The 26750-nt window shown below is 46.3% G+C and overlaps 1 protein-coding gene across 2 annotated transcripts; it reads right to left on the reverse strand.

Moving 5' to 3' along the window:
- Positions 1–59: 59 nt before the first annotated feature.
- Positions 60–26722, reverse strand: LOC121447409 (AFG3-like protein 1). Of its 2 annotated transcripts, XM_041650626.1 has the most exons (17): positions 26549–26722; positions 22109–22184; positions 21390–21464; positions 18155–18249; positions 16905–17054; positions 14851–14919; positions 13501–13625; positions 12409–12679; positions 9346–9483; positions 8997–9150; positions 8120–8227; positions 7180–7305; positions 4794–4904; positions 4249–4364; positions 2580–2780; positions 2309–2503; positions 60–2139 (listed from the first exon to the last, which is right to left on the reverse strand). In XM_041650626.1, the coding sequence occupies exons 1-17, from the start codon at positions 26684–26686 to the stop codon at positions 1921–1923; spliced, it is 2367 nt and encodes a 788-aa protein (XP_041506560.1). In that variant the 5' UTR covers positions 26687–26722; the 3' UTR covers positions 60–1920. The 2 variants fall into 2 exon arrangements, with proteins under 2 accessions (XP_041506560.1, XP_041506562.1); XM_041650628.1 differs by lacking the exons at positions 21390–21464; positions 22109–22184; positions 26549–26722 and having other exon boundaries at positions 18154–18225.
- Between the last annotated feature and the right edge of the window lie 28 nt (positions 26723–26750).

Consider the following 26750-nt stretch of genomic DNA (forward strand, 5'->3'; position numbering starts at 1 on the left):
GTATTGCTTACATGTGGTACACATACAGACATGCAGCCAAAACTCCCATACACATAAAATTAAAAATGAAAAAAAATTTTATTTTTAAAATTTAGTAATGTACATTTTACAAAAGTAAAAGTTAGAGAAGTATCTGTCCCCTGATAAAATTTCTGTTTCTGAGGCTCTGAGGCAAACACAATTTAGAAAATGTACTATACTATGTACATTCAGTGTCTGGTCTTTATCCAGGCCCCAAAGAAAAGTTAAGGACGTAACGGTTTAAGAGGCAGAGAGCAGGTCTCCTCCCTCCTGACGAGACATCCAGGAAGCCCACCACCATCAGTTACAGAGCTGGAGAGGGGCTGAGCAGCTGAAGTGCTTGCTGCACATCATCCACATAAAAGCCAGGCAGAAAGGGACACCTGTAATCCCAGCACTGGGAAGGCAGAGACCGGAGGATCCTTCGAGCTTGCTGGCCTGCAAATCTAGCCAGATTCAGTAAGAGACCCCATCTCAAAAAACAGGGTACACTGCTGGCAAGATGGCTCAGTGGGTAAAGGCAGGTGAACCCACACGGCAAAAGGACAGAATTGACTCTAACAAGTTGTTCCTGACCTACACATGTACCATGGAGCATATGTGTTTGTAGATATGCATGTGCAGACACAATCACAACTAAATAAATAAAAAAAATCAAATAAGATAGAAAGCAATTGAGAGCTGGGTGGTGGTGGCACACGCCTTTAATCCCAGCACTTGGGGAGCAAGTTCCAGGACAAGCTCCAAAGCTACAGAGAAACCCTGTCTCAAAAACCAAAAAGAAAAAAAGCAATTGAGGAAGACATACTAAGTCAATCCCTGGTCTCCGCATAATCATATGGACACATGTTATCATATGCACACATGAACACCAGTGGGCATACATACAAAAATTTTAAACAAGCCGGGTGGTGGTGGCGCACGCCTTTAATCCCAGCACTCGGGAGGCAGAGGCAGGCGGATCTCTGTGAGTTCGAGGCCAGCCTGGTCTACAAGAGCTAGTTCCAGGACAGGCACCAAAAACTTCAGAGAAACCCTGTCTCGAAAATCAAAAAAAAAATTTTTAAACAAGTCAAGGGAGTAAATGGATTCCTCCCCAGGCCATGAGCAGACTTGAAGAGTTGGCTGATGCAGCAGATGGTACAGCCCTGAGATCTGTGATCCCAGGGAGTCCTGGAGGAAATCCACAAGCACACTCTTATGGAACCCTAGGACCCAAGCTTTAAGGGCTCGAGTTCAGGCCTCCACACCCCAGGATCAACAAGAAAAAGATACCTCTTTTAGACCCTTCCTCTACTCAAGAGCTGTCCCACAAGATGGTTGGTAAACGGGCACCAGAGCTAGGCTAGATGCCAGGTCTGACTGACAACATTTCTGATGCTGCCAGAGATGTGCAGCTGAGCTGGCTTTCTTTCCTAAGCACTGATCAGCTTAAGAACCCAGCCTTCCCTTGATGACTGGCTTACATTTTCATTAATTCTTCACCAGACTTTATCTGTGTTAGATCAGGCTTAGCCTCTGAGCAATTAATTACCTCAGAGGCAAGTTATAAGGCAGCATACTTGGAAACTGAATCAGCTCTGTGTCTACTGGAAGCTGATGTAGCTCCTAATGCCCTATACACAGAATCCCCAAAGACAACACTCATGGCTTCACAGAAGCCAGCTTCCAACTCCCTTTCTACCTGAACTGCCAGACCTCTAGGTCCAGGGCCTGTGGCCTCAGGCTTTTGATCCCTTAGCTATTGCCTTGGATGGAGGCTGCCAAGTCCTGGCTCTCTCTTCTGTGAAGTCTAAATGGTCTTCTCTAAAAGATTTGTTTGCAGTTGTCACCTATTTTAATTTGTTTTTCAGTTCCTCTGACAGCTGTTCTGGCCAACAGTGGTCAAACAGGCCACTGCTATGCAGGGCTCTCCTGTAAGCACCGCTCGGTGCCCCCTTCCTCCCGACCCTGATTCCAGTCTTTCAGCCCCTCAGGAAGGGATGTGTCCTCCTCTAGGCTGCCGGTGCCCTCTACAAATTCCTCATAGGTGGACTTCTCTGCAAAGGGCCGAGGGCCCAAGAGTTCTACCATGTCAGCCTTCTCCAGCACTTCTTTCTCCAGGAGTCGCCTGCTCACCTGAAAAGGAGAGCCTCCCATCAGGCTGCTGTGTCCAGGACGGGAATGTACTAGTGGTCCTGATTCAGGACAGAACCTAACATAAGTAGGCCCACAAAGGTCAGCATGGACTGACCATATCCCAACCTGGAACCCACAACCTGGCTATGTCTGAGTGAAGCCCACTCACCTTCTCGACCTGCTCCCGGCACTGTGTGAGCAGTTCCAGGGTCCGATCGTAGGCAGACCTGACAAGGTGCCGGACCTCCTCATCAATGAGCTGGGCAGTGGCTTCACTGTACGGTTTCTCCACCATGGTCTCTCCTTGTCTGGGGAGGTCAAAGGATACCTGGCCCAGCTTCTCGCTCATTCCAAACTGTACAATCTGAAGTAGAGGAGGGGCCTCGGGTTGGCTGGGTCCACTCCAACTGACAGGGTCACACACTAGGACAGCGCCTTACCTGGGCATAGGCACTGTGGGTGACCTTCCTCAGGTCATCCTGAGCCCCTGTAGTGATCTGGCCAAAGAACAGCTGCTCAGCCACCCTGCCCCCCAGCATCATACACATGCGGTCGAAGAGCTGCTCCCGTGTGTAGAGGTACTGCTCGCGGGGAAGGTACTGAGCATAGCCAAGGCCCTTGCCCCGAGGGATGATGGACACCTGAAAGATAAGAGCCTGGAGATGGAGAAATGGGTCCGTGGACAAGAGCGTGGATTGCTCTTGCAGAAAACCACAGTTCAGTTCCCAGCAGTCACACTGGAGGGCTTACAACCAACTTGTAACTCCAGACCCCCTTCAGGTCTCCAAGGACTGCACTCATGTGTGCAACACCCCCCTCACACACACACTTAAAAAAATCACAGGCTAGAGAGATGGCTAACAGGGAAGACAGGCTAGAGAGATGGCTAACAGTGAACACAGGCTGGAGAGATGGCTAACAGAGAAGACACACAGGCTGGAGAGATGGCTAACAGGGAAGACAGGCTGGAGAGATGGCTAACAGTGAACACAGGCTGGAGAGATGGCTAACAGGGAACACAGGCTGGAGAGATGGCTAACAGGGAAGACAGGCTGGAGAGATGGCTAACAGGGAACACAGGCTGGAGAGATGGCTAACAGGGAACACAGGCTGGAGAGATGGCTAACAGGGAACACAGGCTGGAGAGATGGCTAACAGGGAAGAGCAGTTGTTGCTTTTGTAACAAATGGACTCAAGTTCAGTTTCCACCACCCATACAGTGGCTCACAACCATCTATAACTCCAGGCCTGATCAGATGCACAGCCCCCTTCAGGACCCTGTGAGTACTGCATACAATCCTACACAACTCTCTCTTTCTCTCTCTTAAATAGACCCAGGTTCAGTTCCCAGCACCCACAACCACCTGCAACTCTGTATGTTGGATTCAGGCATCTAACATTCTTCTGCTGAAGTCACCTGGTGCACATAAACATGCAGAAAAACCACTCATAAACATAAAATAAATCTTTAAAAAAATGAAAATTAATCTTAAAAAAGAATTCAAAGTCTTGTCTTTGTCAGCCTCAAACACTGTTTCACCAGGTGCTGCACTGGCCATGGTCCCTTTACGACTGAGAGAGGCAGGAGAAAGGCCCTGAACTTGAACCACTAAAGACCAATGCTCCCTGGGGAGCACACTCACATCAACAGCCTCAGTGTCTGACTGTCCCAGAGGCTCTGCAGGAACTGAACGTACAATCACTCCAACAAGAGTCAGACCCGGAGCTTAAGATGTCAGCAAGGCCCACCCAGAGCTTGCTCTGCTTCCCCACCCCAAAAAGAACCAGACAAATTATAGACCAACATACTCCTTGAAAAGTAAAAGGGAGGCTGGTGAGATGGCTCAAATGGGAAAGGCACTTACCACCAAGGGTTATGACCTGAGTTTAATCCCCAGAATCCATATAATGGGAGAAAACTGGTTCCAACATCTGACCATCATACATGTGCACACACGCATGCACATGCACCCATATTCACATACACACACACACACCCTCTCTCTCTTAAAAACAGAGAAAAGAAAGTAAAAGGTCATGTCTACAAATGTGCTGATACCTGGGAAGCCAGAGATGGCACCTGGGCCTAGAGGCGCTTGAGAAACTGACCTTCAGCAGAGGGTCTGCATGTTCCAAGAACCAGCCCACCACTGCATGCCCTGCCTCATGGTAGGCGACAGTCGTCTTTTCACTGGGTTGTAGGACCTGGGTCTTCTTCTCAAGGCCTACAAACCACAATCCAAGGAGTGAGAAACAGGGGAAGAATGTCCACCTGCAACCCCCAAGGTCACCAGACAGTCTGGACTGACTGCCATACCCCATTCCCAGGCCTCGTCAGGAACCTGTCCTGACTCAGAAGACAGCAAAAACTCCTAGGAGAGCCCTTGTTCTAAATTTTGGTTCAAAAAAATCAATTGTGGCCGGGCGGTGGTGGCGCACGCCTTTAATCCCAGCACTTGGGAGGAAGAGGCAGGCGGATCTCTGTGAGTTCGAGACCAGCCTGGTCTACAAGAGCTAGTTCCAGGACAGGCTCCAAAACCACAGAGAAACCCTGTCTAGAAAAACCAAAAAAAAAAAAAATCAATTGTGTTTTCTCCATGATGAAATGAGCCTAGGCTATCCAAAAAATGTCTGCCCAGGGAATGTGGGCTTACCTCCAATGACCCTCTCGATGGCTTGCTCAAAGTGCTTCTCCTGGACAGAAGGGCTAAGATGGCGGGCAGCAATCAGTGCTGCTTCGTTGCACACATTGGAAATATCAGCACCTGGGTCGGGAAAAGGAAGTAAAGTCAGTGTTTCTGGCTGCTGGAGTCCTACCAAAATCAACTTCATTAAATGAAAATCACAAGCAGCAGCCAGGTTAAACTTCAGCAGAAAATGTAGTAGAAATTACTTCACCAGCCACTATAACTTTAGCTAAAGTGTCTGGTTAGTTATATAATTTTATTGATAAATAATCCATGTGTCATAAAGGAATATGCAATATTAGCTTTTAGTAACTTGGACAGTAACTTGAAAGACTCTACAATCGCCTGAAACACAGATCTCTGGACATGGTGGTGGTTTGAATGAGAAGGGCCCCCATAGGCTTGTATGTTTGAACACCTGGTCCACAATGGGTAGAACCATTTGGGAAGGATTTAGGAGGTGTGGCTTTGTTGGAGGAGGTGTGTCACTGGGAGTTGGGATTTGAGGTTTCAATACAGCCCACACCATTCCCCAATAGCTCTCTCTGCTTCCAACTGTGGTTTAAAATGTGAGCTCCCAGCTCTCTCCTGCTGCCGTGCCTTCGCTCCACCATCAGGACTCTAACACTCTAAAACCATATGCTCAATTAAATGCTCTGGTCATGGTGCTTTATCCAGCAATAGAAAGCAGCTAAGACAGCACGTGAGAATTGTCATGGTTGTGCCAACTGCTGTCATCTTAACTGTGGGAAGGAGCTGGGCACTAACATGTGTGTGCTCACTGATCTCCATTCCTAGATGGGGTATAACCAGCTCCCTCAAGCTCCTGTCATCGTGACTCCCTATCACAGTGGACTGGAACCTGGAACTCTGAGCCTTTTGAAACCCACTCTCCCTTAGGTTACTTAGGTTCTGTATCAGAGCAACAGGAAAAGAAACTAAGACACCAGAGTTGTCAACTACGGCCCTGATCTAACACACCTTCCATCATCTGAGACATCTTGTGCCTTTATACTTAACTCCTATTCTGACGCCAATCAACTACTAGTCTGTTTTCACCTCTGTGGACTTGAATTTTCTGCATCTCTGCTGAAACTCCACACCCTCATGGAAAAAGGATTCATATAAGATGTGGCTTTTTAGGACTGGCTTCTTTCTTGGAGCATTATTTTTTAGACTTATCTACGATGTAGTGTGTATCAGTACCTCATCCCTTTTCGTTAAATTTTACTTATTTTAAATGCGAAAGTATGTGTCTCAATATATGTAATATGCATCACATGTGTGCTTGGTGCTCAGGGAGACCGGAACTGGAGTAGTGGTTGTGAGTGACCATGTGGGTGCTGGGGACAAGCAACCCAGGTCCTCCGCAAGAGCAAGTATTCCTATAATCTGAGCCATCTTCCTAGCCCCTAGGAGCTCATTCCTTTTTCAGCTGAAAATTGTTCTATAGTATATACCATAGACTGCCGATCTACTCATCCATTGCTGGAAACTTGACTGAGTTCATGTAGGAATGGGTCAGAGAGTTATTGGGGAGTGGCCAGTCTACCCTACTGTAGAAGTGTTGAATTCTCTTGCTGACTCCTCCAAAATGAAAATCCTCATAGGGAAATCTAAAGTCTGGGTAGTAAGTGAACACCTGAACTCTGCAAGGGGTAAAAAAAAAAAATGGAACAGGAAGGACACTCCAGGCAGAATACCAAGAAGGCCCGTCACATGTTAGCCTGGCAAGAACTTCTCACCACTACACCACAGACAAATGCATACTGTGTGTAAACACGCCTGGCCCAGGGCTGAGCAGGATGCTATAGGTAAGCAGAATGAGGACGCTCCACTGCCAAACGACCTATATGGCCGAAGACCATATAGAAGACCAGTAAACAGCTTGCTACAGTAACCATGAGGCCACTGAGGTTTCCAAAGGGTTGCTAAGGAGAGGCAAACAGGGCAGAAAACCCATTCCATAGGTTCCCACCCATTGCTGGGGTTTACACCACTCTGGCAGGGAAACAAGAATCCTAGCCCAGAGATAAGGTTTTGAAAAAGGAAACGCCACATCCACTCCAGATGCGAGTGTGGTACGATTCATCTCTTCAGGGATCACCCTCAGACATGACTTTTACCTCTGTAGTAAAGACTTACGTCTAAACAGAAACCCACAAACTCAAATGGGTACCAGTAGGTTTTAGGTTAAGAAGATCTGAAGCCTTTGAATGTTCCAGGAGGGTCAAAGTTCTACACACCAGGGTGACTAGGACCAAATGAGCAAGTGTAACAATCACCAGTCACTACAGACCAATGGATGCACTTGGCCCCTGCTAAGATGAGCGGCTCAGAAACAAACACTTACCAGTGAAACCTGGAGTAAGAGCGGCTAGTTTCCTCGAAAGAGCATCTTTGGTGAGGCGTTCATCTAGCTTGAGAGGACGCAAGTGAACCTTGAAAATAGAGGACCTGCCTTTGATATCAGGGGGACCTAATGAAGAAAATGAGACAAACAAAATTACGTTCTCAGAGCTTTTGGGACATGTTTCCCTGAATCTACTTCACAAAACTTCCAGGACAATTAGCAGAACTCCCTGCCTGCAGCAAGGTTGAAACAGGAAAGAAAGAAAGAAAGAAAGAAAGAAAGAAAGAAAGAAAGAAAGGGTACTTCTACTGGACAATGCCATATATCAAAACACCTTCTAAGCAGGGCAGTGGTGGCACACACCTTTAATCCCAGCACTTGCGAGGCAGAGACAGGCAAATCTCTGGGAGCTTGAGGTCAGCCTGATCTACAGACCAAGTTCTAAGACAGACTGCAAAGCTACACAGAGAAACCCTGTCTCGAAAATACAAACAAAACAACAACAACAACAACAACAACAAAAAAAACCCACCTTCTTGGAGTAGGTATGTAGCTCACTGGGTAGAGTTAGCATGAACAAGGCCCTGGGTTCAATCACCACTAACAAATAAACACACACACCCTACATGCACACACCTACCTTCTTAATCAATATTAAGTCTATTCCCCCAAGGCCATGTAACCCAACAGGCCTAAAGCATCATGGTTTATAAAGTTGTATGAAAATAAAATCTGGAGAATAGAAATAGGCTATACTGGCCTTACCTGTATTCACTACAAGGGCATTTGGACAGCCAAACTACATCTATTGTTCCCAAAATGTGGACTGTCAGACAGAACCCAGTATCAGCATCTCCAAAAGCACAGCGAGTGAGTTATCCAAACCTTTAACCTCAGGGGCTGAGATCCAAACCCAAGTACCTACAGGACAGGCACTCACCAATGTAGATCTGGCGGTCAAACCGGCCAGGCCGCGTCAGGGCTGGGTCAAGGATATCAGGGCGATTGGTGCCAGCTAGCACTACCACATTAGTGGTAGAGTTGAAGCCTAAACACAAGATACGGTGGTTAACTTGAGGAAGGCCCAGGCAACAACAGAATCCCCATGCTCGCTGTACTTCCCTTCTGCTTGTCCCACATCCTGCTGTAAGTGCCAAGAAACAGGCATGAGGCCTTGCTCAGCTGCCTAGGGGTCCAGGCTCGTCCCAGTCTAGGAAAGACAATACACAAAAGACTGACCTCTGCTCTAAGCTCTCACTATTACCTTCTGCTCTGAATAAGGTACATTTCTACTGGTGGGAAAGCAGACCTCTTCTCAGCACAAGGAACCTTGGAATCTGAGACAAGGATGTGAGATAAGCCCAGAACATGCGGAGTCTCTGCACTTCTGGCTCCTGCTACTCTGACACCATCTTGCCAGGGCTCACTGCCTCCTTCTACCCAAGTCCTTGTGGGCTTGAGGGATGCATCAAGCACAGCCAGGTGATGGCAAGCAAGGACCACTCATCCAAGGGAGCCCATGGGATAACGGTTAGGTGTGCATATGTCTCTTTTCCTGTCAGTCCCTGCCATCATGCAGTGAGGAGCTCTATGTGAATAGAACACTGATTTCTCTCTCATATTTGCTTGAGAGCATTCTTTTTTAAAATCAGAACACATCAGCCAGACACAGTAGTGCATACCTGTAATCCCAGCACTCAGGAGATGAGGGCGGGAAGAACCAGGGCTCTAAGTCAGGCTAAACACAGTGAGAGAGAAGAAAATACATATTCCTGTGGAAACTGAGTCCCCGCAGACTTGCCACAATGTGCGCTCACCATCCATCTCCACCAGCATCTGGTTTAAAGTATTCTCCTGCTCACTCTGGCCTCCCAGGTGACCACGACCTCGCTTCCTGCCAATTGCATCAATCTCATCAATGAATAAAATACAAGGAGCATTTTTCCGGGCCATTGCAAACATGTCACGAACCTGCAAAAAGAAGCCAGACCCTATTTTGTTACTTACATTCCTATCACACAGAAGAACGGTTCACTCTTAGCTCCCTCTTTGAGACATCGGTACCTCCCTGATGTGGTACACACAGAGCCGATAGCTACACAAGATAACCAATCCTGGACAAGAAGTGTGCTGGCACCTTCTACAGTTGTTTATCCAGCCACCTACCCGTGCTGGCCCAACACCAACGAACATTTCCAGGAACTCCGACCCATTCACAGTGATGAAGGGCACATTGGCCTCCCCAGCAGTTGCTTTTGCAAGAAGTGTTTTGCCAGTACCAGGTGGACCAGTAAGCATTGCTCCCTGCAAGAGAAAGGGACACCTAGTTCTCCAGAAGGACAAACAGCACACTGGGAACAGCCCAGTTTCTACTTAGATCTAAAAAAGAAGTAAGTTTCCTAACAAACACATAAAGCAACTTTTAGAACAAGAGTCTCATCAAATCTACCACTTTTAGAGCCTAAGATTTCTAGAAAATCTTTTCTCCTTAAAAAAAAAAAATTAACGCACATGATTAGAGAAATGGCTCAGAAGAGGTGAGGTACCATGAACGCACAAAGATCTGAGTTCAATTTCTGTAGCCAATATAAAAGATCAGGCACAAAGAAAACCACACTTCTAATCATAGTATTAGGAGGGCAGAAACAGGCTGATTCCCATGAGTTCACTAGCCAATAAGCCTTGCCTACTCACAAGCTACAGACCAATGGAAAACATATCTCAAAACACAAGGCGGAGGACTCCTGAGAAATGACGCCTACCACCTCCCCACCCACCCACATACCTGCATGTTCACACATGAATACATACGTATAACACACAATTAACACACTCACTGTAGTTTACACACAGCTACAACATCTAAGAAGGAAACTCCCAGAACCAGATCCTCACACGGAGAAGCTGTCTTCCACTGGCTCAAAGGACCAGAATGCTTTTCTTTTTTCTTTTCTTCTCTGGGTTTGTTTGTTTTGGTTTTTTTTTTAATTTTTTTTATATTTATTTATTTATTTATTATGTATACAATATTCTGTCCGTGTGTACGTCTGCAGGCCAGAAGAGGGCACCAGACCTCATTACAAATGGTTGTGAGCCACCGTGTGGTTGCTGGGAATTGAACTCAGGACCTTTGGAAGAGCAGGCAATGCTCTTAACCACTGAGCCATCTCTCCAGCCCCCTGGTTTTTGTTTTTTGAGACAGGGTTTCTCTGTGTAGCTCTGGCTGTCCTGGAACTCACTCTGTAGACCAGGCTGGCCTCAAACTCAGAGAGATCTGCCTGCCTCTGCCTCCTGAGTGCTGGAATTAAGGGCGTGTGTCACCACCTCCTAACTCAGAGTGCTTTCCTTGATGATTATTGACAAAGTGCTCCCTAAAACAGCAGTACCAATCTGCATAGCCGCCCAGGAGGTGTCCAGCTTCACAGCCTTTCTGGTTTGAAGCGTGGACACAACTCATTTTGGGGGGCTCCATCAGTTGTTCAGGCCAGGCACCTGAGAACCTGAGTGTGATCCCCAGAATTCATGTAAAGTCAGGCACAACAGCAGTGCTCCTACATAAGAGAGCAGACAGAGACAGGAGAATCCCCAGAAACCGTAGCTGGGATACACAGCAGCAAACAGCAAGCATCCTGTCTCAAACAAGGTGGAACGTGAGATGTCCTATGACCTGCACACCTGCTGTGGTGCAGCACACTGCTGCTCAGTGCTCTGTCACCAGAAGAGTCTTCAGGAAGAGGGAACCTCAGCTGAGAAAATGCTTCCATTAGACTGGCCTGCAGACAAGTTTGTGGAGTGTGTCCTTGATTGACAATTGGTATGGGAGGGCCTAGTCCACTGTGGGTGGTGCTACCTCTGGGCAAACAGTCCCAGGTTATATAAAGAAGCAGGCTGAGTAAGGCATGGGGAGTAAGTCAGTAAGCAGCACTCCTCCACAGCTTCTGCTTCCAGGTACCTGCCGGGCTTGAGCTCTGCCCTGATACCCTTCATTAACTGTTACTTGGAGTCCAAGATGAAATAAACTCTTTCCTTTCCCAGGATGCTTTAGGTTGCATGTTCATCACAGCAATAGAATCTAAACTAAGACACGTACATGCCTATACTCATACGTACGAGCAGATATTTGGAGAAAAAAAATATTAACAATTCACATCTTTATAATACACCTTCGTTATAATTTTATGAACTATTATGCCTGAAAATTAAAATGATTTTTCAAAAAAGTTATTATATTTATTTATTTATGTTAGGAGGTGGGGTTGGCAGACATGAGGACGCCAGAGAACAACTTGTAAGAGTCAGTTCTCTCCTTCCACCCTGTAAAAGTGGCAGTGGGCACAGGGAATAGAACTCGGGCTGTTTCCGGGTGGTGGTGGGTCACACTTTCAATTCCAGCCACAAGGGAAGGCAGAGGTGGATTGATCTCTGAGAGTTCAAGGTCAATCTGGTCAACAACAGAGCTAGTTCCAGGACAGACAGGGCTACACAAAGAATCCTGCCTGGGGGGAAGGGTCAGGCTGTCAGGTTTGGTGGCACAGTTCCTTCACCACAGAGCCACCACACCCAGTTTAATGTATGTGTTTTTTACTGCACACATGTGGAGGTCAAAGGACAACTCACAGAAGGTGGCTCACTCTTTTCACCTACATATGAATCCCAGGACCAAACCTGGCTCCCCAGGCTTGGGGGTAGGTACATGCCTTTACCAGCAGAGCTATCTCACTGGCCCTTGAAAAAGATCTAATACCCTGTTTCTGTTGGGCACAGTGGCACATGCCTTTAATGCCAGCATTTGGGAGGCAGAGGCAGGCAGCTCTCAGCCTGCTCTACAAAGTGAGTCTCAGGCCAGCTAGGGCTACATAGTGAGACCCTGTTCCAAAAACAAATCTTGTATCTAGAGCTCAGAGTGTGGACTGCCATCAGGTCATTGCAGATGAGAGCATAACACTAAAAACAAACAACAGATGTGGGGTTTTTGAGACAATGTCTCTCAGTCACAGCACAGGCTGGCCATGAACTCACGATGTGGCCTAGACTAGCTTTGAACCCTCCCGAGTCGTCCTACCTCGGCCAACCAAGTGCTAGACAGGCTGAGCCATCTGAGGCCTTTTAATGCCCTGCACCACAGGCGCTGTCTCCATCCTCACTGTGTGATCGGCAGAAACACACATCACAGCAATCCGTACTTCACCTTGCAGCCTAGAGTGCATCACTGTTTCCTAAAACCGGTACCTTTGGGATTTTAGCTCCTAAGTCCTGATATTGCTTTGGGTTCTTCAGGAAATTCACAAATTCCATAATTTCCAACTTGGCTTCTTCACAGCCAGCCACATCGGCGAACTTCACATCAATGTTGTTTTTTAAGATCTTGGCTGTTGTTTCACCAACACTGAAGAGGCCTCCTCCTCGCCCACCACGACCAGTCCCCATTGGACCCCTCCTCATAGCATACAGGAGGATGCTAACCAGGACCAGGGTGGGCACCAGGCTTCGGAGAAGAGAGCTGCAAAAATCCAAGAAAATCATTTGTTACATTCGCTTAAGAAAAAGGTCAGAGCCGGGCGATGGTGGTGCACGCTTTAATCCCAGCACCCAGGAGGCAGAGGCAGGCGGATCTCTGCGAGTTCGAGACCAGCCTGGTCTACAGAGCTAGTTCCAGGACAGGCTCCAAAGCCACAAAGAAACACTGTCTAGAAAAACCAAAAAAAGAAAAAGAAAAAGGTCAGAAGTTCCACTGTCACCCAAGAAGAGCAAATCGCTCTAAAACTTTCACTGTATGAAAAGGGGCCGTTTCTAGAATGTCCCGAAGTCAAGTCCTAATGACACTGAATCTGCCCTGACCCACCCAGCAAAGGGCTTGGATTCTGACCAAATAGGTCTGGCAGAAACTTGGCTATAACTTTCCTCAGAAGACTCTGGTTCAGTAAAGATATCAATACCCAATGTGTTTATCTTTCCTACATACTTTTTAGAGGCCTGACATTCTCTCTGCAATAAACAGACTCAAGCCAGTGCCATGGTGTATACTCGGGAGGTTGAGACAGGAGTTGAGACTTGGATGGCTAAAAGATTGAGGCCATCTCAAAAAAAAAAAAAATTAAAAAATAAAAAAATATCAAAATATTCCTTTAGTATTGATAGTGTAAACATTAGCAGATGCCTATAATATGTTTAAAAAAAATAAACACACCCCACAATAGGTTAAGCACTGAATTTTTGTTTTGTTTTAATAATCAGATGTCCTAGGTCTATTATACAGAGAAACCCTGTCGACTCAGACGTCCTGCACTAATCTCCAAGGACCTCCGCAGCCCTAGGACTCACCCATCACTCTCTGTAGTATAGACTACCGCAGCCTGGTTGGTGGGCTCAATCCCCAGCTCCCACTGAGCAGACTCGAGGTTCCTCTCAAAGGTGTCAACGCTGCCAATGTTAAACCACACGAACTTCTGCAGAGACCAAGAGGAAGCTTAGGTTTACCGTGTGCCCCACAGAGAACCGCCGACACACTCACCCACATCTGTGTTCCCCAGGACAGCCCCTCCCCCTGGCTCTGACAGACAGACATGGACAATCCCTTCCTGAAGCTGGCTCCGCAGGGAAGGAGGCAAACAGCAGCTCATTCGGTTCCGGCACAAACTTCAGGGTTTTAAGTTCAGGACAAAGTATGAAATGTTGCAACAATAACCAAAGTCTCCCTTCATCTTTTTATTCTTTTTTAAAAATTTTGGCAAGTAGTTTTTACATATTACTTGACAAAAATTATTTATAGTACTCTTAAAGGTTTCCTGTATTAGCCATTATCAATTTAAGACAATGAGAGAAACCATATTATTAAAAAAATTTTTAAAATTATTTTTATCTTTTGTTGCTGGGCAGTAGTGGTGCATGCCTTTAATCGGGAAGTAGAAGCAGGCAAATTTCTGTGAGTTTAAGGCCAGCCAGGTCTACTGAGTGAGTTCCAGGATAGCCAGAGTTGTTACACAGAGAAACCCTGTCTCAAAAGACCAAAGGAATTAAAATAAAATAAAAATAAATTATTTTTTGTGCATAGGCATTTGCCCGCATGTCTGTGTGCTATATGCAAGCCTAGTGGGGGCTGGAAGGTGGGAAGAGAGCAACAGACTCCTCAGAACTGGAGTTAGGAATGCTTCTGAGCCTCCACACGGGTGTTTGAAATTAACCCGCATCCTCGAGAAGCCATCTCTCCAGTCCAAACCATTATATGTAACATGGACTGCTGGACAACAGGGAAGGTATTTTACTGAATAGACAACTATAGATTACTATTCTTAAAATGGTAAATCAAGGACTGGGGAGAAGACTCAAAGTAAGAACATGAACTGCTCCTGCAGGGGACCAAAGTTGGTTCCCAGCTGTCAAGTCAGGAGGTTCCTAACTCCAAGGGGATCTAATACCTGTATTCACATGCTCATACCCATACACACAATCTAAAATGATGAAAATCAAATCTTAAAAATAAAAAAAAAAAGTGATCTGGTATGGCGACACATGCCTTTAATCCCGGCACTTGGGAAACAGGCAGGCAGAGCTACGAGTTCTAGGCCAGCCTGGTCTACAGAGTGAGTTCCAGAATATTCAGTGAGACTGTCTCAAAAAACAAACACACAAACAAAAGACATGGGGACGCTTGACCTTAAATTGACCCCTCACCTCGGTCGTTGTCCCAGGGACAGGAATAACACGCACAAATTGCTTGTTCACAACCTCCAGCCGATCCACCTAGGAAAAAGAGAAAAGCAGTCGTAACAGCTGAGGCAGTAAGGACATTTAAGCCAGCCACGAGCAGTGCAGTCACAGGCACACCCACATGCTAAGGACAACACCTCCTCCCCTACCAGCTGCAGCCCAGGCTAATTAAGCTTTAGTTTCTTGCTCTCTTGGATCCTATAAGCTTGGGGCATGAATCTATCTCATTTTAATAAAGAACTCGACAAGTCTCTCAAAATTGAACTCCACACTAGATTATCTTCTGGTCTTCAGAGCTAGTTCCAGGACAGGCTCCAAAGCCACAGAGAAACCCTGTCTCGAAAAACCAAAAAAAAAAAAAAAAAAAACCCTAAATATGGGCTGGAGAGATGGCTCAGATCAGAGGTTAAGAGCACTGACTGTTCTTCCAGAGGTTCTGAGTTCAATTCCCAGCAACCACATGGTGGCTCACAACCATCTGTAATGAGATCTGGTGCCCTCTTCTGGCCTGCAGGAAGAACCCTGTATACCTAATAAATTAATAAATCTTAAAAAAAAAAAACCTAAATATAATACAAGTCAGCCTTATACTGACAACAGAGTACAATCTCTGTTAGAACACGATGTGTATGAATTCGGATGAACATGCCACCATGTGTGGGCATGAAGACAGCTTTGGGGGCCAGGCTTCGGGGGCCAGTGCTCCCCTGCCCCCTCCACACGTTCTGGACAGTGTCCTTGCTTTTCCAATGCATGTTCCAGGCTACCTGACCCACAAGCTCCCAGGGGTTCTCTCCACTTCCCATTTCCCCACAGGTGCACAAAGATCACAGACATCCTTGCTATGCATCCAGCTTTTCTGTGGGTTCTGGGGATTTGAATTGAAATCCTCACTTGTGCAGCGAGTGTCTGCACCCACCAAGTCATCTCTCATACACGGTACAATACAGTCTTGAGTAAAGATCTGATTAAGAAACATTTGTCCACCACAAAAAAAAAAAAAAACAATGTCAATAAGAACAACAGCAGTCCCAGAGGCTCATGCGCTACCAGCAGCTGTACAATAGACTGATATATGCCTCTAAGAAACAGTAAAAGGGAAAAGAAAATAAATAGGCACTCCTATAATCCAGTACTCAAAAAACAGGAGCATTGCTGCAAATTCAAGGCCAGATTGGGCAGCAGAGGGCAATCTAGTCTCAAAAACAAAAACCAGAAAGGAAACCACAACTTGATACAATTCACTGTGTAAATATGATGACACAGTATTGTTCTTTTTGGTCAATTTGTTTGTAAAATTTGTTTTTATTTATGTGTACACGTCTGTGTGTCTGCCACATGGGTACGGGTGCCCACATAGGCCATCAGACATCCCAGTGAGACACCAGCACACGCACAGATGGCAGGTCCAAAGGCAGAGGAGAGCTGCAGCAGCTGTCCCCACTACTCTTAGGAGAGCCACCAAGAACCTCTCACAAGATAGGGTCTCACGGGCTGGAGAGATGGCTCAGCGATTAAGAGCATTGCCTGCTCTTCTAGAGGTCCTGAGTTCAATTCCCAGCAACCACATGGTGGCTCACAACCATCTGTAATGAGGTCTGGCCTGCAGGCATACATGAACACAGAATATTATATAGATAATAAATGAATAAATATTTTTTTAAAAAAAAGATAGGGTCTCACAAGTTCAGGGCTGACCAGCAAGGGCCAGGGGTACAGTGAAGGAGAAAAAAAGAGTTTTGAATCAGACATGAGACTGAAATTATCTAATGGATAGAGCCAAATTTCAAAAGACAAGCTAATTTTTTATCTTTTTGAGATTGCCAGGACATGGTATTAAGGCAGCTTCCACCTGACCAGAAAGTGGGCCCGACCCTGTTCTGCTGGAGCTGTTCCTGTGCCCAGCTGGGTTGCTCAGCACGCATCACACAGTAGCCTGACTCTCAGCTCCTTCAGGGTACTGTGAACCCCCTGAATAGCACCCTCTTTCCCCAGAGACAGTCTAGAGATCTCCTTACCAGACCTCTGGCGAGGTAATACTGCACAAAGTGCTTCCAGGTGATCTCTTTTCCGGGATCTCGAAAATAGAAATATAAAAATCCCACAGCCACGCCTGCCCCCAGAACAGCCAGACTCCGGAAATCCTTGTCATCCCACGGAAACTCCCCCTACGGAAGAAAAGACAACACATTTTCTAGTTAGGTGACAAATCAGGTGGCTTCATGTTTGGCTTAAAATTTTTCTGTTTCATCTTTTTTTTACAGGCATGTGTGTGTCCCCGGGAAAAGGGATGCTCATGGATGTGTGTGTCCCCAGGAAAAGGGATGCTCATGGCCAGTTTGGTTGCACAGAACTACAGCTCCAGGCAGTTGTAAGCCAAACAGGGACCCTCTGACACCATGAAAACGACCATTTCTTTATGAAAATGGAAATTTCTCTTTTCAGTATGTAGCCCTGACTGGTCTAGGACTCTCTATAAAGACCAGTCCAGCCTCAGTGTCCCAGAGCTCTGCCTGCCTCTGCCTCTGGAGTATTAGAATTGAAGGCGTGTGCCACCAGGCCTGGAAGAAGAGTCTCTCTTACCTTGGATTCTAAGTCTTGACACACATTTTTAAAAATTTCTTAAACTCTTTGAACTGTCTAGGTCCCTTAAAAATCCACCCTGGAAATCAATACCAACAGTGAAAGCAATAAAGAGGTGGGACCTTCAGGAAATGATGAGGCCATGTGGGGCCCGTCTCCATGTATGGAGTTTGTGTGCTAACACAATTAATTAAAGGGTGGATTTTGTTCCTTCTTGTCATATAAGGATACAGTGTTGCTCCTCTACGGACAGAGCAGCATACAAGACACCATGAGTGGAGACCTGACGACAGAGACCGAAGCCTCTACAAGTACTGGGCACACCAGCACTCTGACCACACGCTGTTCAGCCTCTTCAACTGCGAATAAACACATACTAGTTACAAATTACACAGTCGAAGCTGGGCACAGTAGTGCACATCTGTAATTCCAACACTCAGAGGCAGAGACAGGAGGTTCACCACAAGCCTAGGCTACACAGTGAGTTCTAGGCCAGCCAAGGTTACATAGGAGACCCTGTCTCAAAACAGTCAAAACAAAAAAAATAAATAAATCAACCTATCCAGTGATTTTTTTCCAAGAGCAGGAATAAAATAAGAAAAAGACCTCAGAAAGTCTTAGCTCTGTAGCAACCACACCCTCGACAAGTGACAGCACGTCTGCCCAGGTCTTTAGACACACAAACCTTCTGCATCCGCTTCCACCAGGCAAAGCCATCTTGCTTCCCTCCTCTCTTGCCTCCATCTCCTCCAGGCCCAGTGTTCTTTGGTTCTACAGTTTCTGAGATTAAAAAAAAAAAAAAGAAAGAAAAGAAAAAGAAAAAGAAAGAAAAGTCTTATATTACAACAGAAAAGAAGTATATATAATTTTCCAGAGAAGAATTCAAAACACAGAAAAGGAGTTAGGGAGGTAGCTCAGTCAGTTATGTGCCGGCTGTGTAACCATGAGAGTCCGAGTTCAAGTCTCCGGCATCCACGTTAAAAGACAGGCACAGTGACATGCGTTCCTGCAGACTCGGTGCTACAGCAGCAGAGGCAGGAAGATCCCTAAGGGTCTGGTAAGCCGGTCTAGTCCGCCTAGCAAGTTCCAGTTCAGAAGAGAGCCTGCTTCAAAATCTAAGGTGGAGGGAGGGCTAGTGAGATGGTTCATTTGCCACCAAGCATGAGAACATGAGTTCCATCCCTGAAATACAAGTGATGGACGGAAAGAACCAAGGCTTACAAGTGTCCTTTCACCTCCACACGTGCTCAGTGGTGTGTGTGCGTGTGTGTGTGTGTGTGCGTGTGTGTGTGCTCAGTGGTGTGTGTGTGTGTGTGTGTGTGCTCAGTGGTGTGTGCGTGTGCGTGTGGTGTGTGTGTGCGTGTGCTCAGTGGTGTGTGCGTGTGTGTGCTCAGTGGTGTGTGCGTGAGTGTGTGTTTGTGTGTGCTCAGTGGTGTGTGTGTGTGTGTGCGTGTGTGTGCGTGTGTGTGTGTGTGTGTGTGAAAATCAAAGTGGAATAAATGTAGTTTAAAAACTAAAGTGGTGTGATTAAGGAAGACATCCAATATTGACCTCTAGCCTACAAACACATGCACATATATGCATAATGCATACAAATTGGCATACCAATAAATAAATAAATAACAGAAAAAAGAGGAAGCTGGGAGATACTGCTGAATAGCAGCCTCAGATACATACAAAAATCACTTAAATTTTAGCTTGTGGGTTTCAAATATAAGCTTTTTTTTTTTTTTTTTTTGAGTCAGAGCTTCATTACATAGGCCAGGCAAACTCAGAACCTGCAATCCTCCTGCCTCAGCTCCCTATGATTATGTATCACCATATAGGCAGGCCTAAATTTTAACAGGTTTTTCTTTTGGAGGGGGAGGGTAAGAATAGCATGGCTGTAGTGACCTGGACGGGAAAAAGTGAGGCAGGCTGACACTGGCACATCCCTTCTCAAGAGAATCAGGATGCACGGTACCTGCTCTCAGGAACAGCACGTCACCATGCAGAAAAACCTGCTGTGTGTATATCGTTTCCCTTCTTTTGGCTCTGGTTGTCTTGGAACTCATGAGATAGACCAGGCTGGCCTCAAACTCACAGAGGTCTACCTGCCTCTACCTCCCAAGTGTTGGAATTAAAGGCGCACCACTATGCCTAGCCATGTGTACACTTTTGACCTACGGACTATAACAGGATGTGGAGTTCCCTGAGCCTCTTTTTGAGATGTTCATACAAGTTGTAATATAAGTTGTAGGTCAGAACAAGTTCTCTACATATTGCCTCCAACAAGCCTAAAACCATATCATGCACGTCCAAAAAAGGCTACCAGAAATGGAAACATGAATTAATGAGACAGAGAAATATTAACACCATTATAGACAAAACATGAGTTTTGAAAAATGGTAGCAAGATGTACCACTGTTCCTCCTAATTAGCTTATATGTTTCTTACTATTTAACGCTCACAGGCACCTAAGCGGGTGAAACACACCTGTTAAACCTATCCAAATCACCAAACTGAGATGCAACTTCAGAATGACTCACAGAGCCGGGCGGTGGTGGCGCACGCCTTTAATCCCAGCACTCGGGAGGCAGAGGCAGGCGGATCTCTGTGAGTTCGAGACCAGCCCGGTCTACAGAGCTAGTTCCAGGACAGGCTCCAAGGCCACAGAGAAACCCTGTCTCGAAAAAAAAAAAAAAAAAAAAGAATGACTCACAGAGGTCGGAGAGCAACTCAGTGGTTAAGAGCACTGGACCCAGGTTTGATTCCCAGCTCTTCCACAGTGGCTCACAACTATCTGTAACTTCATTTGCAGAGTATCTGACATCTTCCTCTGCCCCTTCCAACAGACGTACACATGTTACACATGAACAAGAGCCACCCAAACACATTAAATAAAATAAAATTAAAAAAATTTAAAAAATTTTAAAGCCAGGCAGTCCTGGTACTTGCCTTTAATCCCAGCACTAGGGAGGCAGAGGCAGGGAGATCTATGAGTATAAGGCCAGTCTGGTCTACAGAGCAAGTTCCGGGACAGCCAGGGCTACACAAAGAAAAGTCATCTTGGAAAAAAAAAATTCATCAAGGCTTAGAGCTAATCATCCAATCCAAATAAGCTAAGAAAATTGTGAGAAACAAGACACAGTGACTTAGGAACAAGGAGGTAAGATCAACTTCATACAATCACATCTTCTTCCTGTTTTCCCCTCCTCAAGGAGATAAACCCCAACATCGTCAGTAATTTATAATAACACTCAAACACGTTGGGCATGGTAACACACAACTTTTATTCCAGCACTTAGGAGGCAGAAGCAGGAAAATCACTATGAGCTAGAGATGAGCCTGGTCTATGTATAGAGTTCGAAACCAGCCACGTTACATAGTAAAAGCCTGTCTCAAAAAACAAAAAGCAAGCAAGCAAGCAAGCAAACAAACAAAAATCCCTCAGCTTTAAAAGAACTGGATAAGGGCTGGAGAGATGGCTGAGGAAAAGAGCACTGACAGCTCATCCACAGGTACTGATTCAATTCCCAGCAACCACATGGTGGCTCACAACCAGCTATAATGAGGTTTGGTGCCCCCTTCTGGCATGTAGGTAATTAATAGATACATACATAGATAGATAGATAGATAGACAGACAGACAGACAGACAGACAGACAGATCTTTAGAAAAGGAAAAGAAAAAAGAACTGGCTACTTTTCCAAAACCAAAGGTTCAACTCCAAACACACACATGGCAGCCCCCAACTGTCTGCAGCTCCAGTTCCAGGTGATATGGTGCCCTTTTCTGGCCTCTTTAGGCACCAGGCAAGCACGTGGTACACAAACATACATGTAGGCAAAACATTCAAGCATATAAAATAAAAATAAAAAGTAAAATCAAATACTCAAATGTAAAACTTGACAGTCTGACTTATCAAACTGGTCTTCTTACCTTTCTTTTGAGCTACTGAGTTTCCTGGTTCTGTACTTCTTCCATTCTTCTTATTCTTAAAAAATTTCTCAAACCCTTAGGGGAAAAATGGAGAGGTTGCAGTATGTTTAAAAGGAAAACTCACACGCGCACACACATGCACACACACACACACACGCATTCAGAAAAGCAGCAGTACAGTCAAATCCGGCTGCAAAAGTAAGAAAGCTAGCTCTCCTTCCTGCCTTTTTCTTACCTGATCAGAGCGACATGCAGCCCCAGGCCCAAACCCACATATGGGATAAGGAATATTTCTTCTGCTCTCTGGAGACAGAGGTCTCCAAATGCTTCTATGCGTACGGTCCCTCTGCTCAGAACACTAAGCACAGGTCCACGGCTTGCTCTGGAGGGCTCCAAGTAGACCACTGTGTTCCCCGTAACTACTCTACCAAACCTGAAGCTGGATCCCCAGAATCAACTATGCAGAAACAAAATTGAATTCCCATGCCTCCCGAAAGATTCTAGTAATATCCTTCTGAGACAGTTTCTGCTGCTGGTGTCAACAATGCATCAAAGTGATAAAGGCTCGGAGGTGCTACTGTGTGACTCAATATGGAACCTGCTAGCTGTCATGTCCTCCTGTCACGTTGCTCAGTCACCTGGGAGACACCCCGAGCAAATTACACTAGTTATAAACTTTATGCCACTACTGAAGGCAGAAGGTATAAGAAGTACCGTACCTTTGGGAGGTTTTGAACACTGCATTGGGGAGAACCAAGTCAGTCTTCCCTGCAGAGCCTGCAGCGAGCATATCCCCTGAGGACAATGACAGGAGAGACAATCAGGCTGTTTCTGCAATGCAACACAGCATCTTCTCAAAGAGGCCAGGACAGCATGTGAGGGACAGAATTTGGACTGAGGCATGGGCTTGTTACTTTATTTACCTACTTAGCTATTCAAACAGAATAAATATAAACTAAACTCACTGTAAAACTCACAAAGAATTGTTTTATAGCTATAATATCTAGACAGGCAGTGGTGGCACACGCCTTTAATCCTAGCACTCAGGAGTCAGAAGCAGGCAGAAGTTTGAGGCAAGTCTGATCGACAGAGTTGAGTTCCGGTACAGCCAGGACTACACAGAGAAACCCTGCCTAAAACAAACAAAAAAAGGAGGTGTGGCTTTGTTAGGAGAGGTGTGTCACTAGGGGCAAGATTTGAGGTTTCAAAAGATTTGTGCTATTCCCAGTGTCCTTTCTGCCTCCAACTTTCAGCTTTAGTATGTGAACTCTCTAAGGAGAACACTCCTCCACTGCTGGTGGGAGTACAAACTTGAACAGCCACGCTGGAAATCAGTATAGCAGTTTCTCAGAAAACTGGGAATCAACTGACCTCAAGACCCAGCAATAACACTCTTGGGCATATACCCAAAGGATGCACAATTATACCACAGGGACATCTGCTCGACTATGTTAATAGCAGCAGAACCTGAAAACAACCTAGATGCCCATCAACTGAAGAATGGTTAAAGAAGGGCTGGAGAGATGGCTCAGTGGTTAAGAGCATTGCCTGCTCTTCCAAAGGTCCTGAGTTCAATTCCCAGCAACCACATGGTGGCTCACAACCATCTGTAATGAGGTCTGGTGCCCTCTTCTGGCCTGCAGACATACACACAGACAGAATATTGTATACATAATAAATAAACAAATAAATATTAAAAAAAAAGAATGGTTAAAGAAAATGTGGTACACTTACACTATGGAGTATTACTCAGTAGCAAAAAACAATGACATCTTGAAATTTGCAGGCAAATGGATGGAACTAGAAATAACTATCCTGAGTGAGGTAACCCAGACCCAGAAAGACAAACACAGTATGTGTTCACTCATACGTGGCACCCAGATACCAGATGCAAAGCAAAGGATAATCAGGCTACAACCTACAACCCTAGAGAGGCTAGGTAAAAAGGGGGGCCCTAAGAGAGACACACATGGAGGGCCCCAGGAAGGGAAAATAGTAAACTGGGGGTGGGGGGTGGGGGGTAGAAGAGAGGGGATGGGAATGGAAACACGAGGGATCAAGAAGACTGAGCTGGGAAAGGGATGGAGGGGGAGAACAATAAAAGAGATATCTTGAGAGAGGGAGCCATTATGGGGTTAGAGAAAAACCTAGTGCTAGAGAAATTCTCAGGAATTTCTAAGATGCCTAGCAATAGTGGAGAGGGTATCGGAAAGGGCCTTCCTCCTTTAATCAGATTAGTGACTACCCTAATTGACATCATAGAAACGGCATCCAGTAACTGATGGAAGCAGATGCAGCTGAGCTCCTGAGTTCAGCTGAAGAGAGGGAGGAGGGATCATATGAACGGGGCGGCAGAGAGTGACCACGAAGGGAAAAATCACAGAAACAGCTGACCTGAGTTAGTGGGAGCTCACGGACTGAACTGATAGCTGGGGAACCTGTGTGGAACCAAACTAGACCCTTTGAATGTGGGTGAGTTATGTGACTTGATCTGTTGGAGGGTCCCCTGGTAGTGGCACCAGGACCTATCCCATGGGCAAGAACTGGCTTTTTTGGAGCCCATTCCCTATGGTGGGATACCTTGTTCAGCCTTGATACAAAGGGAACAGGTATACCAGACTTTGTTGATTCCCCAAGGAAGGCGTTACCCCCATGAGTGGAGGGGTGTGTGAAAGGAGGAGGTGGGGGCGCAAGAGAAAGGGAGAGAGGGGGAACTGGGGTTTGGCACATAAAATGAAGAATAAATTTTTTTTAAAGATATATTTATTTATGGGGGCTGGAGAGATGGCTCAGTGGTTAAGAGCATTGCCTGCTCTTCCAAAGGTCCTGAGTTCAATTCCCAGCAACCACATGGTGGCTCACAACCATCTGTAATGAGGTCTGGCGCCCTCTTCTGGCCTGCAGGCATACAGACAGAACATTGTATAAATAAATAAATAAATATTTTTAAAAAAAAGATATATTTATTTATTATGTATACAACTTTCTGCCTCCATGTATACCCAAACGCCAGAGGAGGGCGCCAGATCTCATTACAGATGGTTTGGAGCCACCATGTGGTTGCTGGGGATTGAACTCAGGACCTCTGGAAGAGCAGATGGCGCTCTTAACCACTGAGCCAGCTCTCCAGCCCGAACAATAAATTTTTTAAATTAAAAAAAAAAGATGTGAACTCTCAGCTGTTCGTGCCACCATCATTCGCTCTGCCCTCACGAACCCTAACCCTCTGAAAACAGACACTTTCTTCTGTTAGGGCGCCTTGGCCATGGTGCTTTATCACAGCACAGAAACTTAACAAAGACAGAAGTCGCCAGCAGAAAGTGGGCTACTGCCATGACAGACCTGACTGTGTGGTTGTTTTGCTTGTTTTGGTTTGTTGTTGTTTTTGAGGGACTTAGAAGACTTTGGTACCTTGGACTAGAAAAGCGGTTGAAGGTTTTAAGCAGAATTAAAGGTCCATCCTAGTAGGCATCTGGAAGACAGAGGTACTGAAAGTGGAGGCTGAGCTCAAGAGGCTTCAGAGGGAAGGAAGGCCTTTAACAGCACCTGGGCTGGAGGCAGGCTTGTGATACCTTGGCCAAGAATATGGCCACCTTCTGCTGGGAAGCAGAGTAGCCTAGCAACCTGGATGAAGCAGAGGCCATCCAAGCTGCCTAAAAGACTCTCAGACAGCTGAGAGCCTGGAAGCGGCTCAGACCAATGGAGCCAGTAGAAATGGACATGCTTCAACCTGTTGAACTACCTGAAACTTGTGCAATCTGCTACAGGTTTCCAGTTCTTGTGAGCTGCCTCCCATGCCTGGGTGGCCATTGGTGATGGGTCTGTCTCTGAGTCATTTCTGTTCCTGGTTCACCAAGCTGGACTTCGGAGCTACCCATAGCCTGGTCTGTTGTCAGTTCACACCGCCTAGAAGTGTCATGCATCACTTTGGTCTGTTGCCAGGGATCTATCGAGGGTGAACTGACATTTATTCACCCATGAAAAGTGACACAATCAGCTTACGGCTCTCACAAAGACACATGGGTCCACAGCCGTTCAGCGACTGTCTGTACTGTAACAATCTACAACACTCACTAAATGACTGGTCTTCAACAGGCCAATCACCAGAACAGGACCCGCAACACGGAACACAAAACAACTCTGCAACTGAAACAAACCTGGGAGCATTCTGCCAATCCATTTGTGCGGCCATTTCCTCCAAACCCAAAAAGTCGATCCTGGAGGAAGGAGGGCAGCCCTTAAAACTCCTGTGCTCAGGAAATGATCAGGTTCACAAGGCCCATCCCCAGAGTTAGACAGGCAGTAAACAGCTCCTGGGGACATGAGCCCCTCTTCGGTGGTACCCCCTGTAGGTTTTGCAGGGAGCTCCAGGAAGGCAGTTTTCCCCTGGGTTATCATCTATGTGTGTGACTGACTCACTCCTGTCAGTAACCCTTTCCCAGGCCCACCGTAATTAATTCCAATAAACTAACTGGTTCACAAAGCTAGAGAAATGGAATCATTTCTTTGACCTGTCACTAGTGCCCTGTCTGGGGTAAATGGCCAGTTACATTTAAAAGTTACATAACACTACTATCATATTAAGAGGGGACGACAGTCCTGGACAGCTAGGGTGGTTACAGAGAAACTCTGTCTCGGAAAACCAAAAAAGAAAAAGGAGGGAACAGAAGCAAAGACGAGTAAAGGAAGAACAGCTGTATGGTCCCTGTGGCGAGTGAAAACACAGACTGATCTATCTGGAGATGGAGAATAGATATATAGCTTTCTCCATGAGGTATGGGATAGTGAGCCTCCTTTCTGTACTAGCAGATGCACACTCTCTGTGATGGGTGTTGAAATATTGTAACAAGGTTAAAGAATGAAGCATCCACGGCAGGGATCCCATGTGGCTATACTCCTCTGCTTAGTATTAAGAACTACGCCTCTTTAATGAATAAAGTCCACCTTTTATATGGGGACCATCTCCAAAAAACACAGCTGAAAGATATTGTAAACCCTAAAGTGCTAGGATCAGCAGAAGGTAGACACTGGAGGAGCCTGCAGCGGAAATCCGGAAGCGGCTGCGCCCCACCCAGCCGCAGGCAGATGACGTCACTGCGACGTCCAGCGGGGCCCCCACCACGCCGCCTGAAACCTGTGGAGGGCGCGTCCCTGCTCACCTGCCGAGCAATGCCACCGACCCTCACGCTGCTCCAGACCGCCCCGCCGCTTCCTGCGCAGCCACCACAGCGCCACAACTTGGAGAAAGGCCAGGCCAGGGCCCGACTGCCGGCCGCCCCCACCAGCCGGAGTAACATCCCCCCTGCCGTGACCTCGCGCCGCCTAGGCGGGCGCACGCGCAGCACGCGGGTCATAGTGCGC

Source organism: Microtus oregoni, unplaced genomic scaffold (assembly GCF_018167655.1).
Source record: "Microtus oregoni isolate MIOR12 unplaced genomic scaffold, Mior012 000004F_ref0000308, whole genome shotgun sequence".
Classification (NCBI taxonomy): domain Eukaryota; kingdom Metazoa; phylum Chordata; class Mammalia; order Rodentia; family Cricetidae; genus Microtus; species Microtus oregoni.